The sequence below is a fragment of the Mus caroli genome, chromosome 4 (genome assembly GCF_900094665.2).
Source record: "Mus caroli chromosome 4, CAROLI_EIJ_v1.1, whole genome shotgun sequence".
Taxonomy (NCBI): Eukaryota; Metazoa; Chordata; class Mammalia; order Rodentia; family Muridae; genus Mus; species Mus caroli.
This window is the reverse complement of record NC_034573.1, coordinates 103,992,636-104,011,159: the sequence shown is the minus strand read 5'-3', so window position 1 is coordinate 104,011,159 and position 18,524 is coordinate 103,992,636. Positions and strand designations below refer to the sequence as shown.

General features: G+C 39.2%; 1 protein-coding gene across 1 annotated transcript in view; it reads right to left on the bottom strand.

Annotated features, from left to right (window-relative positions):
- Positions 1-11,609: 11,609 nt before the first annotated feature.
- The window catches only part of LOC110293135 (selection and upkeep of intraepithelial T-cells protein 1), a 25,058-nt gene continuing 18,143 nt past the window's right edge, over positions 11,610-18,524 (bottom strand). Inside the window, exons 5-8 of the mRNA XM_021160927.1 lie at positions 15,492-15,602; positions 12,821-12,928; positions 12,224-12,346; positions 11,610-11,741 (exon numbers count right to left, since the gene is read on the bottom strand). Coding sequence (XP_021016586.1) covers positions 11,695-11,741; positions 12,224-12,346; positions 12,821-12,928; positions 15,492-15,602 — 389 coding nt within the window. The 3' untranslated portion in view covers positions 11,610-11,694. The remainder of the gene's footprint in view (positions 11,742-12,223; positions 12,347-12,820; positions 12,929-15,491; positions 15,603-18,524) is intronic.

The window sequence follows — 18,524 nt, the reverse complement described above, 5'->3', positions numbered from 1 at the left end:
TGGATAGCATTGGAAATGTAATTGAGGAAATTACCTAATTAAAAAAAAAAAGAAAAAAAAACTAAATGGGACACATCCACTGTGCATCAACCATATTAAGTATCTCTTCATAAGAAATGTGGAGGGAGGACAACATAATAAAATGCACCCTAACTCCAAAAAAAAAAAAAAACTGTATTTTCAAAGCATTATTCCTGTTGCCATGTGAATCATTAACTCCATTCTCAATGTTCCTGTGACTTACCTTATAACTAGATTTATACTGTTTTATAACAATGGTATGCAAATCTGCCTGCCAAATATTTCCTTATCATCTATAATCATCTGGGCATGTCTAAAATTATGGAACCATATTTCCCTTGGGGAAATTTCAGAACTCTAGTCTCTACAAACACTGTTGCAAGTAAGAAATCACATATATTTTTAGTCTCTTAACTGTTGTAGTCAATCAGTCAGGGGAAAAATATTTGCACTAGGTACTGTTAACTCATGTCTCATAATAAAAGTAAGGATATTTGAGAGCAAATGTGACTACATACTGAGGTCTTGTAAGATATTGAGTTATTTTACAAAGACAAAAGTAACAACTTCTTTGGTTATTAATTAGCTTGAGTTCCCTGGTTTAAATCAATGAGAGGAAAATACACCTGGGGGAGGGGCAGATTCTGTGAGTAAAACCAGCGTCTTAGCAAACAGCTTGACTGGATTTGGTTATTTATTTTGAAATTGGAGTAAACAGTGTAATGAAAAAAAAAGTGTCAAAAATATTTGCTGTCTTTCTTTCTGTATGTCTGACTCTCCTAAATTCTTGGGACTAAGTTAAAATAGCTATTGCATGGAACGCAGGGCCCCCAATGGAGGAGCTAGAGTAAGTACCCAAGGAGCTGAAGAGGTCTGCAACCCTATAGGTGTAACAACAATATGAACAAACCAGTACCCCCAGAGCTCGTGTTTATTATGTTTTATTAGACATAAATCTATATTTCATTACTGACTTAAAACTGTATTTTCAGAACATTACTCCTGTTGCCAAGTGAATCATTGACTCCATTTCCAGTGTTCCTGTGACTTACCTTCTAATTAGATTCCCACTGTTTTATAACAATGGTATGCAAATCTGCCTGCCAAATATTTCCTTATCATCTATAATCATCTGGTATTAGCTGCATATGTAGCAGAAGATGGCCTAGTCAGCCATCATTGGGAAAAGAAGCCCCTTGGTCTTGCAAAATTATATGTCCCAGCACAGGGAAACACCAGGGCCAAGAAATGGGAGTGGGTGGGTAGGGGAGCAGAGTGGGGGGAGGGTATAGTGGACTTTTGGGATAGCATTTGAAATGTAAATGAAGAAAATACATAATAAAAAATTAGGAAAATAAGAACTGCCACAGACTTTACTTAGAAAAAGCTATTGAAAATAAAATTGGTGCTTATATAAAAGATATAAGAAATTTCCCAGGGTATGTATGGTTTTGAAATATTTGATAAAATTCCCTTCATACTCTTATATATCCTCCTGATCTGTAATTTCCAAAGTGTAAGTTATGGAATTATAGTATCAACCCTTCAACATAAGAGGTGAAACAAGCTGTTTCAGGGAAACGGTATAGAGATTTCACCTAAAAACAAAACCTCAGACTATAACCCAATATTCCAACACAAACTGGCAAACTGAAGTGAATGTAAGATAATGAAATAGTTACTTTTCTTGGCAGAAGATTGGTGCAGAATGCTAATTTGTATTACAGCATGTATATACATGTCTATTGCATTCCCTACAACCCAACTGCTGAGTTTTGATAAGTACTGCTGAGGCTTATCAAGTATTCTTATTTTGGCTTCTCCAACTATACACCAGCAACTTCAATAAAAATCCTATAGAAAAACCAGCAAAAAATGAAAATAAAGCATATTATTCCTTTGAGTTTAATTTATGGGTCTATTTTGCTTAATAACTCCTCTGAATAATCCATAAAAATCACTGCGTATTTTGTTGTATTGAGAGAAAAAATCACTGGAAATGAAATTATAATTTATTAGCACTGTGCACATTTTTACTGCAATAGTTTAAGATTGTAAATCATTGGTAGATCAAATAAACAGGTGTTGAAAATCCCTACTGACTTACTTTTTTTCATATCTCTTACTGTTTCCATAAGGGCAATAGGTTGTAAAATGAAAGCAAGGCATTTAGCTTTACGCATTAGTTAGGGAATGTTTCCAAGATATGAATGTAGGGTTGGGAATTTTTTGGCTCCATTCCTTGTGAAAATGTGCATGTTTCTCATTGAAGAAATTATGGCATTGAATTAACATTTTTAATAGTTAATTAATTATTAAAGTCCATATTTTATTCCCTCCCCATCCATCTTCTGACTGTACTACATCCCATACCTCCTCCCCACGCCCCTGTCTCCATGTGGATGTCCCCACTCCCTATCCCTCCTGAACTCTAAACTCTCTGGGACCTCCAGTCTCTTGAGGGTTAGGTACATCATTTCTGAATGAACACAGATGCAACAGTCCTCTACTCTATGTGTGTTGGGGGCCTCATATCCATTGGTGTATGCTGCCTGTTTGGTGGTCCAGTGTTTGAGAGATCTTGGGGGTCCAGATTAATTGAGACTGCTGGTCCTCCTGCAGGATCACCCTTCTCCTCAGCTTCTTTCAGCATACCCTAATTCAACAGCAGGGGTCAGCAGCATCTGTGCATTGGTTGAGTGCAAATATCTGACCCTTTCAGCTGCTTGTTGGGACTTATAGAGTGTGGTCATGCTAGGTCCCTTTTTTGAGTGCTCCATAGCCTCACTAATAGTGTCAGGACTTTGTGCCTCCCCTTGAGCTCCATCCCACTTTACGCCTATTGCTGGACCTTCTTTACCTCAGACATGCCTAGAATTCTTTCAGACAGGAACAACTGTGGGTCAGAGCTGTGATTGTGGGATGGCAGCCCCATCCTTCACTTGATGTCCTGTCTTCCTTCTGGAGATGGGCTCTTTAAGTTCTCTCTCCCTACTGTCTGGTATTGCATCTAAGGTCCCTCCTTTTGATTCCTGAGAGTCTCTTACCTCCAAGATGCATTCTGGAGGGTCTCCCCACCTGGGTCCCCTGCAACTCTAGAGAGTGCATTCTGGAGGGTCCCCCCAACCTCTTTTATCCCGAGGTTGCCTGTTTCCATTCTTTCTGCTAGGCCTCAGAGCTTCAGCCCTTTTCCCTCACCCAATGCCAGATCAGGTTCCCCTATGTCCCCAAATACCGACCCCCCCCCACAGGGCACTTTCCCTCCCAGGTCCCTCCCTCCCTCCCTACTTGTGATTGGTTTCTTCTCTCTTCCTAGTGGGACTGAGGTGTGTTCACTTGGGCACTTCAGTTTGTTGACATTCCCAAAACAGAAGAATGGACACAGAAAATGTGATTCATTTACACAATGGAATACTACTCTGCTATTCAGAACAAGGACATCCTGAGTTTTGCAGGCAAATGGATGTAACTAGAAAATATTATCCTGGGTGAGATAACTCAGACCCAAACAGAACATGCATGGTATATACTCACTAATAACTGAAATATCATTTTTAAATTAATTTATTTACTTATTTTTTTTATCCAGACCACACTTTCCCCTACCTCTTCTCAGCCCAGACCCTCCAGTCCCCACTGCACTCCCCTACCACATCAATTCTTCCTCCAGTCTTCTTTAGAAAAGGGCAGGCCTTCACAGAGATCAACCAGCCATGGCATTTCAAGTTGTAGTGAGACAGGTTACCTCCTCTCCTATTAAGCCTGGATGAGCAGAGGCCTCTCCACACCTCAGGTGCCCTAGCACACCCAGGATCTTGGGATTACTGGTGAGTGGAACACATCTGTTTCAAAACAACCAGGAGGGGCTTGTACCAGCAGGAACAGGGAAACAGGAAACCCGCACAACCAGCAGCTAGGGTTACTCCAGTAAGTGTCAGACCCAGGCCACCTTGGGCATGAACTCGTCCCAGGGTTACCAGAGGACTCTCCATACCACACATGCCCTAGCATACCCAGGATCTTAGGATCACTGAGAAAAGTAGGCCTCGAAAAAGAGAGCTCTGACCCCAGGAATCAGGTGAGAGCACCATCTTGTATCCTGGGTCTTTCAGAAAACAGTCCCAGAAGGAGAGCACAGGGGCCACAGAAGCAACAAAGCATCTTAGATAAGGTCCCCTCAAGCCTTCATCCCCAGCCAGGAGGCAGAGCTGAGACCCAGACCTCAAGATACCTTACCCAGCAGAGGAGTCGAACTCCAGGGAGTGCTCTCAACCCTGAACTCAGCCAGGAGGTGGATCTGAGCTCCAGACTTCTGGGCACCTTCCCTGCAAGAGGAGAGCTTGCCTGCAGAGAGTAATCTGACCACTGCAACTCAGGAGAAAGTTGGACTCCCAGGAATGCTGACAGAGGCTAACAGAATCACAGGGGGAACAAGCTCCAGCCAAAGACAGCTAGAATATCTAACACCAGAGATTACAAGATGGCAAAAGGCCAATGAAAGAATCTTACTAACAGAAACCAGGACGACTTGGCATCATCAGAACCCAGTACGTCCATCACAGTGAGTCATGGATACCCCAACACACTTGAAAAGCAAGATTCATATTTAAAATCATATCTCATGATCCTGGTAGAGGATTTTAAGATGGGCATTAATAACTCACTTAAGAAAATACAGGAGAACACTGCTAAACAGGTAGAAGTCCTTAAAGAGGAAGCACAAAAATCCCTTAAAGAATTACAGGAAAACCCAACCAAACAGGTGATAGATTTGAACAAACCCTTCCAAGATCTAAAAATGGAAGTAAAACAATAAAAAAAAAAACACAAAGGGAGACAAGTCTGGAGATAGAAAACCTAGGAAAGAAATCAGGAACCATAGATGTGAGCATCAGCAACATAATACAAGAGATGGAAGAGAGAATCCCAGGTGCAGAAGATTCCATAGAAAACATGGACACAACAATCAAAGAAAATGCAAAATGCAAAAAGATCCTAAATCAAAACATCCAGAAAATCCAGGACACAATGAGAAGACCAAACCTAAGTATAATAGGTATAGAAGAGAAGGAAGATTTTCAACTTAAAGGGCAAGTAAATATCTTCAAAAAATTTATAGAAGAAACTTCCCTTACCTAAAGAAAGAGATGCCCATGAACATACATGGAGCCTACAGAACTCCAAATAGACTGGACCAGAAAAGAAATTCCTCCCAACACATAATAATCAGAACAACAAATGCAGATAAATAAAGATAGAATAAAGCAATAAGGGATAAAGGTCAAGTAATATATAAAGACAGACCTATTAGAATTATACCTGGCTTCTCACCAGATACTATGAAAGCCAGAAGATCCTGGACAGATGTTATACAGACCCCAAGAGAAAACAAATGGCAGCCCAAGCTATTGTTCCCAGCAAAATCTTCAATTACCATAGATGGAGAAACCAAAGTATTTCATGGCAAAACCAAATTCACACAATATATTTCCGCAAATCCAGAACTTCAAAGGATAATACAGGAAAAACACCTACACAAGGTTATGTTGGTTATGTCCTAATAAAAAACAAGAAAATAATCATTCAACAAATCTAAAAGAAGATAGCTGCAAGAACAGAATCCCAACTCTAACAACAAAAATAACAGGAAGCAACAATTTCTTTTCCTTAATATCTCTTATTATCAATGAACTCAATTACTCAATAAAAAGATATAAACTAACAGACAGGCTACATATACAGGACCCAACATTTTGCTGTATACAGGAAACCTACCTCAGGGACAAACACAGACACTACCTCAGAGTAAAAGGCTGGAAAACAATTTTCCAAGCAAATGGTCTGAAGAAACAAGCTGGAGTAGCTATTCTAATATCAATTAAAATCAACGTCCAACCCAAAGTTATCAAAAAAGACAAGGAGGGGAACTTCATGCTCATCAAAGGTAAAATAGTCTAAGATGAACTCTTAGTTCTGAATGACTATGCTCCAATTGCAAGAGGAGCCACATTCATTAAAGAAACTTTAGTAAAGCTCAAATCACACATTGCACCTGCCACAATAATAGTAGGAGACTTCAACATCCCACTTTCATCAATGGACAAATCCTGGAAACAGAAACTAAACAGAGACACATGGACACTAACAGAAGTTATGAAACAAATGGATTTAACAGATATCTACAAAACATTTTATCCTAAATCAAAAGGATATACCTTTTTCTCAGCACCTCATGCTTCCTTCTCTAAATTTGACCATATAATTGGTCACAAAACAGGCCTCAACAGATACAAAAATATTGAAATTATCCCATGCATCCTATCAGATCACCACAGCCGCTAACGCTGATCTTCAATAACAACATAAATAATAGAAAGCAAGCATTCACCTGGAAGCTGAACAACACTCTACTCAATGATAACTTGGTAAAGGAAGAAATGAAGAAAGAGATTAAGACTTTTTAGAGTTTAATGAAAACGAAGCCACAGCATACCCAAACTTATGGGACACAATGAAAGCAGACCTAAGAGGAGAACTCATAGCTCTGAATGCCAGAAAAAAAGAAACTAGAGAGATCATACACTAGCAGTTTGACAGCATATGTAAAAGCTCTAGAACAAAAGAAAGCAAATTCACCCAAGAGTAAGTAGATGGCAGGAAATAATCAAACTCATGGCTGAAATCAACCAAGTGAAAACAAAAAGAACCACACAAAGAATCAACCAAACCAGGAGCTGGTTCTTTGAGAAAAATCAACAAGATAGACAAACCCTTAGCCAGACTAACTAGAGGACACAGTTACAGTATCCTAATTAACAAAATCAGAAATGAAAAAGGAGACATAACAACAGAACCTGAGGAAATCCAAAACACTATCAGATCCTTCTAGAAAAGGCTATACTCAACAAAACTGGAAAATTTGGATGAAATGGACAATTTCTTAGACAGATAGCAGGTAAAAGTTAAATAAAGATCAGATTAAAGACCTAAACAATCCCATTTCCCCTAAAGAAATAGAAGTGGTCATTAATAGTCTCCCAACCAAAAAAAAAAAGCCCAGGATCAGATGGGATTAGTGCAGAGTTCTATCAGACCTTCAAAGAAGACCTAATTCCAATACTTCTTAAACTATTTCATGAAATAGAAACAGAAGGTACTCTACCCAATTGATTCTATGATGCCACAATTACTCTGATACCTAATGCCCATAAAGACCCACAAAAAAAGGAACTTCAGACAAATTTCCCTTATGAATATCAATGCAAATTTACTCACTAAAATTCTCACAAACAGAATCCAAGAAGACATCAAAATGATCATCAATTAAGATCAAGTTGGCTTCATCCCAGGGATGCAGAGATGGTTTCATATACAGAAATCATTCAACGTAATCCACTATATAAACAAACTCAAAGACAAAAACAACATGGCCATCTCCTTAGATGCTAAGAAAGCATTTGACAAAATCCAACACCCATTCATGATAAAAGTCTTGGAAAGATCAGGAATTCAAGGCCCATACCTAAACATAATAAAAGCAATGTACAGAAAACCAGTAGCCAACATCAAACTAAATGGAGAGAAACTTGAAGCAATTCCACTAAAATCAGGGACTAGACAAGGCTGCCCACTCTCTTACTACCTATTCAAAATAGTCCTATAGGACTTCAAGTCCTAGCCAAAGCAATTAGAGAACAAAAGGAGATCAAGGGGATACAAATTGGAAAGGAAGAAGTCAAAATATCACTATTTGCAGATGATATGATATGATAGTATTCTATATACTTATATAGTTTCTCTAAATATTCTACCAGAGAACTCCTAAACCCAATAAACAGCTTCAGTGAAGTACCTGGATATAAAATTGACTCAAAAAATCAGTAGCCTCTCTCTACTGGGATAATGAAGCAGAGAAAGAAATTATGGAAACATCATTCTTCACAATAGTCACAAATAATATAAAATACCTTGGTGTGACTCTAACTAAAGAAGTGAAAGATATGTATGATAAGAACTTCAAGTCTCTGAAGAAAGAAATTGAAGAAGATCTCAGAAGATGGAAAGATCTCTCTCCCATGATCATGGATTGGCAGGATTAATATACAAAAATGGCTATCTTGCCAAAAGCAACATACAGAATCAGTGTAATTCTCCCACAAAATTCCAACTCAATTCTTCACCGAGTTAGAAAGGGCAATTTGCAAATTCATCTGGAATAACAAAAACCTAGGGAAGCAAAAAGTATTCTCAACAATAAAAGAATCTCTGGTGGAATTACCATACCTGACCTCAAGCTGTACTACAGAGCAATGTGATTAAAAAATAAATAAATAAAATTAAAAAAAAAAACTGCATGGTGCTGGTACAGCGACAGACAGAAATATCAGTGGAATAGAATTGAAGACCCAGAAAAGAACCCACACAACTATGGTCACTTGGTCTTTGACAAAGGAGCTAAAACTATGCAGGGGAAAAAAGACAGCATTTTCAACAAATGGTGCTGGCACAACTGGTGGTTACATTGTAGAAGAATGTGAATTGATTAATTCTTATCTCCTTGTACAAAGCTCAAGTCTAGGTGTATCATGAAACTCCACATAAAACCAGAGACACGAACTTATAGAGGAGTAAGTGGAGAAAAATCTCGAAGATATGGGCACAGGGGAAAAATTCCTAAACAGAATAGCAATGGCTTGTGCTATAAGATCAAGAATCAACAAATAGGACCTCATAAAATTGCAATGCTTCTGTAAGGCATAAGACACTGCCAATAAAACAAAAAGGCCTCCAACAGATTGGGAAAGGATTTTTACCAATCCTAAATCTGATAGGGGACTAATATCCAATATATAAAAGGAACTCAAGAAGGTGGACTCCAGAAAAACAAACAGCCATATTAAAAATGGGGTACCTTTCCATCTTCTGAGATCTTCTTTAATTTCTTTCTTCAGAGACTTGAAGTTCTTGTCATACAAATGTTTCACTTCATAGTTGGAGTCACACCAAGGTATTTTATATTATTTGTGAATATTGAGAAGGGTGTTGTTTCCCTAATTTCTTTCTCAGCCTGTTTATTCTTTGTGTACAGAAAGACCATTGACTTGTTTGAGTTAATTTTATATCCAACTACTTCAGTGAAGCTGTTTAATAGGTTTAGGAATTCTCTGGTGGAATTTTTAAGCTGGAAAGAACCCAGATGCCCCTCAACAGAGGAATGGATACAGAAAATGTGGTACATTTACTCAGCTATTAAAAAGAATGAATTTATGAAATTCCTAGACAAATGGATAGACCTGTAGGGCATCATCCTGAGTGAGGTAACCCAATCACAAAATAACTCACACAATATGTACTCACTGATAAGTGGATATTAGCCACTTAGAATACCCAAGATATAAGATACAATTTGTGAAACACATGAAACTCAAGAAGAACAAAGACCAAAGTGTGGACACTTTACCCCTTCTTAGAATTGGAAACAATACACCCATGGAAGGAGTTACAGAGACAAAGTTTGGAGCTGAGACGAAAGGATGGACAATCTAGAGAATGCCATATCCAGGGATCCATCCCATAATCAGCTTCCAAAACGCTGACACCATTGCATATACTAGCAAGATTTTGCTGAAAGGACCCAAATATAGCTGTCTCTTGTGAGACTATGCCGGGGCCTAGCAAACACAGAAGTAGATGCTCATAGTCAGCTATTGGATGGATCACAGGGCCCCCAATAGAGGAGCTAGACAAAGTACCCAAGGAGCTGGGGGGATCTGCAACTCTATAGGTGGAACAACAATATGAACTAACCAGTACCCCCCAGAGCTCATGTCTCTAGCTGCATATGTATCAGAAGATGGCCTAGTCGGCCATCAGTGGAAAGAGAGGCCCATTGGTCGTGCAAACTTTATATGCCTCAGTACAGGGGAATGCCAGGGCCAAGAAGTGGGAGTGGGTGGGTGGAGGAGTGGGTGTGGGAGGGTGTGGGGGACTTTTGGGATAGCATTGGAAATGTAAATGAAATAAATACCTAATTAAAATAAAAGAACAAAGGGTCTATAAAAAATGGGGAACAGGGCTGAACGAAGAATTCTCAACAGAGGAATATCGAATGGATGTGAAGCACCTGAGAAAATGTTCAACATCCTTAATCATCAGGGAAATGCAAATCAAAACAACCCTGAGATTCCACCTCACACCAGTCAGAATGGCTAAGATCAAAACTTCAGATGTCAGCAGATGCTGGAGAGGAGGTGGAGAAAGAGCAACTCTCCTCCATTGCTTGTGGGATTGAAAGCTGGTACAACTACTCTGGAAATCAGTCTGGCATTTCCTCAGAAAATTAGACATAGTACTATTAGAAGATACTGCAATACCTTCTGGGCATATACTCAGAAGAGGTTCCAACTTGTAATAAGAACACATGCTCCACTATGTTCAGAGTCACCTTATTTTTAATAGCCATAAGCTTGAAAGAACCCAGATGTCCCTCAACAGAGGAATGGATACAGAAAATGTGGTATATTTACATAATGGTGTACTACTCAGCTACTAAGAATGATGAATTTATGATATTCTTAGGTAAATGGATGGATTTGGAGGATATCTTCCTGAGTGAGGTAACCTAATCACAAAAAACCTCACATGATATGCACCCACTGTTAAGTGGATATTAGCCCAAAAACTTAGAATACCCAAGATACAATTTGCAAAACATATGAAACTCAAGAAGGAAGACTAACGTGTGGATACTTCATTCCTCCTTAGAATGGGGAACAAAATACCCATAGCAGGAGTTGCAGAGACATACTTTAGTGCTGAGATGGAAGGAAGGACCATCCATTGACTGCCCCACGTGGGAATCCATCCCATAAACAACCACCAAACCCAGACACTATTGCATATGGCAGCAAGATTTTCCTGACAGGACCCTGATATAGCTGTCTTTTGTGAGGCTATGCCAGTGCCTGGCAAATTCAGAAGTGGATGCTCACAGTCATCTATTGGATGGAATACAGGGCCCCTAATGGAGGAGAAAAGGTATCCAAGGAGCTGAAGGGGTTTGTAACCTTATAGGAGGAACAACAATATGAACTAACCACTACCCCCAGAGCTCATGTCTCTAGCTGCATATGTAGCAGAAGATGGCCTAGTCAGCCATCATTGGGAGGAGAGGCCCTTGGTCTTGTGAAGATTATATGCCCCAATACAAAGGAATGCCAGGGCCAGGAAACAGGAGTTGGTGGGTTGGGGAGCAGGATACGGGGCGGGGAGAGGTTATAGGGGACTTTTAGGATAGCATTTGAAATNTAAATGAAGAAAATATCTAATAAAATTTTTTTAAAAAGGCTGGTTGAAGCAAGCCAGTAGGAGGAAAGGGTACTAAAAGCAGGCAACTGATTCAGAAAAAGCTCCTACTTCCCCTGTTAGAAGTCTCACCAGTAGATCCAGCTACATAACTGTAATGTATTTGAAGAGGGCCTAGGTCACTCCTATTCAGGCTTCCTGGTTGACTGCTCAGTCTCTGTGAGCCTCTTTCAATCCAGGTCAGTTGATTCTGTGGGTTTTCCTGTGGTGTCCTTGACCTCTTTGGTTCTTACATTCCTTGCCCTTCCTTCTATAGGATTCCCCGAAGTCTGCTTAATGTTTGGATGTGGATCTTTTCACCTGTTTCCATCAGTTGCTGGTGAAGACTCTCTGAGCATGATTGTGCTGGCACCAGTCTATAAGTACAACGGAGTATTATTAGGCATCCTTTTACTGACATTTTTGTTAGTCATGTTTGTTTCTATACTAGAGCTCTAGACTATTCAGCCTCTTGGTCCTGGCCTATAAGGCAGTGTCATGGGTGGGATGCTTCTCATGTCACAGGTGTCAAGCTGGACCATCATTATCATCTTAATATTTAAAATTGGAAGAAACCTTACAAGCCTTCAGAGAATGAATGAAACAGTAGTCTTTCCACGTTTCCCTGACACATTTGTCAGAAGTGAAATCCAATCTGAGTATGCCACTAGTCTTTGAGGCACAAAGATTACTATAACTACATTCCCCAGAACCCTGAAGGTCTTTATGGAGCACACATGTTTTCCAATTTTTCTTTCTAATTAAGATATAATGATTAAGAATTTCAACTTAAAGACATCTTTACATCATACAAAACACACTCTATAAGTCAAGTTAACACGCATCTCATCGCATTTACCTTTCAACCTGAAGTATGTATAGGAAACGAGCATGGTGGCAGGAACCATCAGTGAACACAGGATTACACTTATGTCTTCCACCCACAAAGTATCCAATTCAAAATGTACATCTGAAACAGGAACTGAAGAGAGTTGCAAAGATTAGGAAGGTTGCCACAGAGGTGATGCACCCGAACTACAGACCTATGATAGATTCACTTCTCAGGTTGTATGCAGTGTGGATGTATGAGTATGAGAGAAAAGGCTAAGATATTGATTTTAGGCAAGGTCCAAATCTCACAAGAGAGAATTAATACAATATTACTGAAAATACAGCTCAAGTTTGTGAATTCTGCATTGGACTTTTGGAATATAACTCAATTGCTATAGAGAATTACCCCATCTTCATTTTCTTTATCTTCTTTATATAGCTCCTATTACAACTATAAAATTAAAGAGTCTGCAACCCAATTGTAGGACAGGTAATTAAGGAATCAACTGATCTTGCAATCTAAGCCACCATCACCCTTCTTTAGCCAAGTGCTTTACCAGTGAGAAGACATTTTGGGAAAAAAAGGGTATTTGCTAGAAGTTTCCATATACTTGATGGCACTTACCTCTTTGTTTCATATGTAAATACACCATGACTAATACAACAGTCACCACAGAAGATGTAATTATTAATAATCCTATTATCCAAGGAGCATCCCACGTGCACCTAAAAACTGGAAAGAAAAAGTTATAATCACTATTTATGATATAAAGTTTCCTATGTTTGAAAAGTATATCAAAAAATCAGGAGCTATAATCTGATGTCATATTTCTTTGGCCATTAGAACATAGCATGACTTAGGACTAAAGCTCACATATCTGATGGTGACATGAGGGAAGGGCAAACTGTTTATAGGATGGAATGAATGCTGGGCTGAGACTGACAAGCCCACAGAAAGAAGATCCTCTTTACATTGCTGCCTCTTGTTAATCAGCGTGTGATGTAATAATTCTCATTACAAAGTTAATTCTTCCCCTTTGTAAATGATCCATTTAACACTTTATACACAACATTAGAAAAATGTTAGGTGCTCATTGCATGCCAATGATAAACACTCAAATAATGGGAAATTTTTACAGTAAAACTCTACTTAGAACTATTTTTATTAAATTAATTTATTTTTCACTCCATATTTCATTTCCTGTCCCCCATCCACCCTCCAACTGCTCCACACACACACCCTGTCTCCACAAGGATGCCTCCACACTCCACCCCACCTGACCTCTAAACTCCCTGGGGCATCCAGTCTCTTCTACTGTAAGTCTCTCAAAAGCTTTGGGAAAAACATGTTTAACCTTTAATACCTGAAAAAATGTGGGACACACAGGAAATGTGTTCTTACATTTAAAAGAATGTTTTCTATTTTTTAACTTTTTACACAAGTTTACAGTTTCTCTCTTCCCTTTTCTTCCCCAAATCTTTCCATATTGCACATCTCACACAGATCTATTTCAAATTAATGGCCTATTTTATTGCCATTAATATATATATTATATATTACATATACACATATGTATATATGTGTATATACTCACATATATGTGAGTGTGTACGTGTGTGTGTGTGTGTGTGTGTGTGTGTGTGTGTGTGTGCGTATGGCATGAGGATCCCAAGGGGACAATATTGGCATGAATGCCCTCAGTGGTAACTAATATTATGACCTGCTCAGCAAGAAGAAATCAAGCCTGGTACTGGAGTCCTAGATAATCATCCAGGGCTAGCAAAATTATGTATGTTGAAGGAGAACCTACAAATGTCAATTTACTAAGCCTCCATAATTTATAAGTACATTGTAAATATTTTCCTTAAATCTACATTTTAAAGAATGCAATAACAGTATAATGCAGATGTAGCTCAGTTGATAAACTGTGTGCTTAGTATACACAATGTCCTGGGATCCATCCCTAGCATTGTGTAAAACCATGCTTGCAGCACACACCTATTATATTAGGATTAGGGAGGTTGAAGAAAACAAAGCAAATTCAAAGTCATTCCCAGGGATGGTAAAATTGTGACTAGTACTGGCAACATTCTTCAGGCATTCCATTCTATATTCCTTAGATACAGTAGTAGAAAATGGGAACTATTTGAATCAGCTAGCAAGCTCAGACTAAAATAGAAGTTTTCAATGTGGAGAGGAAATTCATGAACTTTTCTGGGGTAACAGCAATGTTCTCAACTGTACATGACAGAATGACTATACAGATTCATGCATCACAGCAATGGGACAATAGATAACAGTGGAAAGTGCACTAATTGTGATGTCACAACACTGAATTCCCTAACTGATGGCCAAACTACACTTGGGAGGAAATCTAGGATGTCTAATTGTGATCTTCCAAAAGAGATCTCTATTTGAGGCCTTTTAAGTGGGGAGCACCTTAAAATTCGAGACAGTTTTTTTCATTAATTAATTTATTTATTCACTTTACATCCCAATTTCTGTAACCCTCCCTCATATTCTCCCAGTCCCAGTTTTTGTTGTTGTTGTTTTGTTTTTGTTTTGTTTTGCATTTTATGATTTTGGAGGAATTCTTCTCTTGAGCACAGCATATTAGAGAGTGTATGCAAACTTTTTCTCCTATAATAAATTAATAACCTAATGTCGCAATTAACACCCCTCCCAGTGTACTCATCTCTCCCTTTGCTGTGATGAGTAACCTCTGTTACCATTCTTACTATGGTTGAGAACATTGCTGTTTCCACAGATAAGGTCACTGGATTCTTGAGGAAGTGAAGTGACAAATACATTTTTGTATTTTTTGGTTTTTGTTGTTGTTTTGGTTTTGGTTTTGGTTTTTGGTTTTGGGGTTTTTTTTGTTTTTTGTTTTGGTTTTTTGAGATGTTTTCTTTGTGTAACTCACTCTTTCTGTTGTGGAACTCACTCTGTAGACCAGGCTGGCCTCGAACTCAGAAATCTGCCTGCCTCTGCCTCCCAAGTGTTGGGATTACAGGCAAGCACTACCACTGCCCAGCCAACAAATACATTTTTAAAACATTTTCCAGGTTGGCTTTGGGTCTTCAACACAATCAGACAAAAAAAATTCCAACATGAGCCAAACAGCATTGTCAATAGATTCAGCAGAAAGGGAGGACACATTAGGAACAAGGAATAAGTAAAGGCAGACAGCTAACTGACAACAAAAACTCATTAGAGCACTGTAAAAGAGAAAGACCCACAAATCAAGGCATGTGCAGCGCTAGTTCCCTCCCCTGCTCCCACATGGCATACGTACCTTTATGCTCATGATGTAGCAGACAACTAAAAACAAGGATAGAGACCACCATCATAGATAGTATTATACCCAGAATCATTTTCCAAATCCTATTCCACGAAAAAAATGCATCTGCAATAAAGGGTCACAAATCTTAGAATGTAGAAATTAATAAGTCTTTAGACCAATCCAATTTCAAATGATCAACTTGCAAGGCATGTTTCTGTTCAAGATCTCATATCTCTGGTAGATTAGATGTAGTACATTTTAGAGAAAGTTATTATGTACCCAATGAAATGCACAGCATTGTCTGAAGTAAAGCTAAGCCAGGCATGAATGAGTGTGAGACTTATGCAAAGTTAAATGGGAGCACTTTTCTTGTATATTCTTCCCCATTTCCTCTCAGGAGCTTCTTTGGTAAAAGAAAAGAGGCAAAGCAAAGTTTTAGCAGGGGCCTGTGGCTAAAATACAGGTTTGCAGGAGCCATTTATAACTTCATCTTCCAGCCCTTTGTCTTAGCTCTTATACTGTGTGCAGTACTAAATTCATATGAGGATTACCTTGAACTTCTGATTCTCCTGCCTTTACCTCCCTGGTACTGGGATTACTAAAGCACGCCAGAAAGTGCAGAGTATGTGGTACTAGGAATTGAACTCATTACTTTGTGCATTCTAGGCAAATATTCTATCAACTGTGTTATAACTACAGTCCCCAATACATATATAGCAGAGGACAGCCAGGTCTGAGTTCAGTAAGAGAAGATGCACCTAACCCTCAAGAGACTGGGTGTCCCATGAAGTTTAGAGATCTAGTGGTGTAGGGGGTAGGGATTTGGGGGTGGGGGTGGGGAGTGGGGATATCCTCATGGAGCCAGGGAGCCAGGAGGAGGTACAGGATGTGGAAGAGTCAGAGGGTAGACCAAAAGGAGAATAAAATCTAGAGTGTAAATAAATAAATAAATACATAAATACATAAAAGATTAAATAAAAATAAATGAAATATAATAAAATGATAGGGTGTTAAAATAAAAAAAAAACAGCTTATCTTCGCTAAGTAGCTACTAACTCATACAATATGCATTGCATCCTTTACTCAAATTGTAAATAAATAACAAGTTCTTCCTTTTCCTGTTTTTATTTTTTTTAATTGGGTATTTATTTCTTTTACATTTCCAATGCTATCCCAAAAGTCCCTCACACGCTCCCCCCACCCACTCCCCCATCCACCCACTCGCACTTCTTGGCCCTGGCATTCCCATGTACTGAGGCATATAAAGTTTGCACGACCAATGGGCCCCTGTTTCCACTGATGACTGAGTAGGCCATCTTCTGATTCATATGCAGCTAGAGACACGAGCTCCGGCGGGAGGGGGGGGGGTGTTGGTTAGCTCATATTGTTGTTCCACCTATAGGATTGCAGATCCCTTCAGCTCCTTGGGTACTTTCTCTAACTCCTCCATTGGGGGCCCTGTGATCCATCCAATAGCTGACTGTTAACACCCACTTCTGTGTTTGCCAGGCCTCGGCATAGTCTCACAAGAGACAGCCATATCTGGGTCCTTTCAGCAAAATCTTGCTAGTGTATGCAATGGTGTCAGCGTTTCAAAGCTGATTATGGGATGGATCCCCGGATATGGCAGTCTCTAGATGGTCCATCCTTTCNTCTCAGCTCCAAACTTTGTCTCTGTAACTCCTTCCATGGNTGTTTTGTTCCCAATTCTAAGAAGGGGCAAAGTGTNCACACTTTGGTCTTCNTTNTTCTTGAGTTTCATGTGTTTNGCAAATTGTATCTTATATCTTGGGTATTCTAAGTTTCTGGGCTAATATCCACTTATCAGTGAGTACATATCATGCGAGTTCTTTTGTGATTGGGTTACCTATGTTGTAGGTGCATTATAGGTGTCTATATGTGTGTTCCTATACACATAGCATGTCATATATATGTATATATATATACATACATACTGTGTCTGAGAGAGAGAGAGAATGTATGTAAGTATAACTATATTTATATACATATAGGCTATGAACGCTAAAAGGAGGATAGAATATTTAAATTTTGTTTATACCTTGGAATTATTTACATTCCTATTTCTGCTGCAACTAAATTACGAAGATTTACTTTTCCATTGAACATGTAATGGAATGGGAAAATGGAGTCAACTGAAGAAACTAAATTGTCGAAAGTGGTAGGTGAGGAGGCGGCGCCATTTTCGGCTCCAGACAACCGGCCACCTCCCTAGTCAGAGCACACGTCTCCACTCAGCCTGAGAGGCTTCTGCCACAGGTTTCACGGAACCAGCTTGGTTCCAGGACTCCGCGGAGGGCAGTCTGCACAGGCCAAAGCAACACAGCATCTGGGAAAGATCCTGTTTTGGGCCTTCATCTTCAGCCAGGAGGAGGTCCAAACACCAGATAACTGTGCACCTTCCCTGAAAGAGGAGACCTTGCCTGCAGAGACTGCTCTGAACACTGAAACTCAGAGGAGAGAGCTAGTCTCCCAGGTCTGCTCATAGAGGGTAACAAAATCACCAGAGGAACAATCTCTAAACAGAGACAACTATAACAACTAACTCCAGAGATTACCAGATGGCAAAAGGTAAACCTAAGAATCTTACTAACAGAAACCAGGACCACTCACCATCATCAGAACCTAGCACTCCCACTTTGCCCAGTCCAGGGCACCCCAACAAACCTGAAAAGCTAGACCTGGATTTAAAAGCATATCTCATGATGATAGTGGAGGACATCAAGAAGGACTTAAATAAGTCACTTAAAGAAATACAGGAGAACACTGCTAAACAAGTAGAAGACATTAAAGAAGAAACACAGAAATCCTTAAAGAATTGCAGGGAAACATAACCAAACAGATAGAAGACATTAAAGAGGAAACACAAAAATCCCTTAAAGAATTGCAGGAAAACACAACCAAACAGGAGATAGAATTGAATAAAACCATCCAAAACCTAAAAAGGGAAGTAGACACAATAAAGAAAACCCAAAGTGAGGCAACGCTGGAGATAGAAACCCTAGGAAAGAAATCTGGAACCATAGA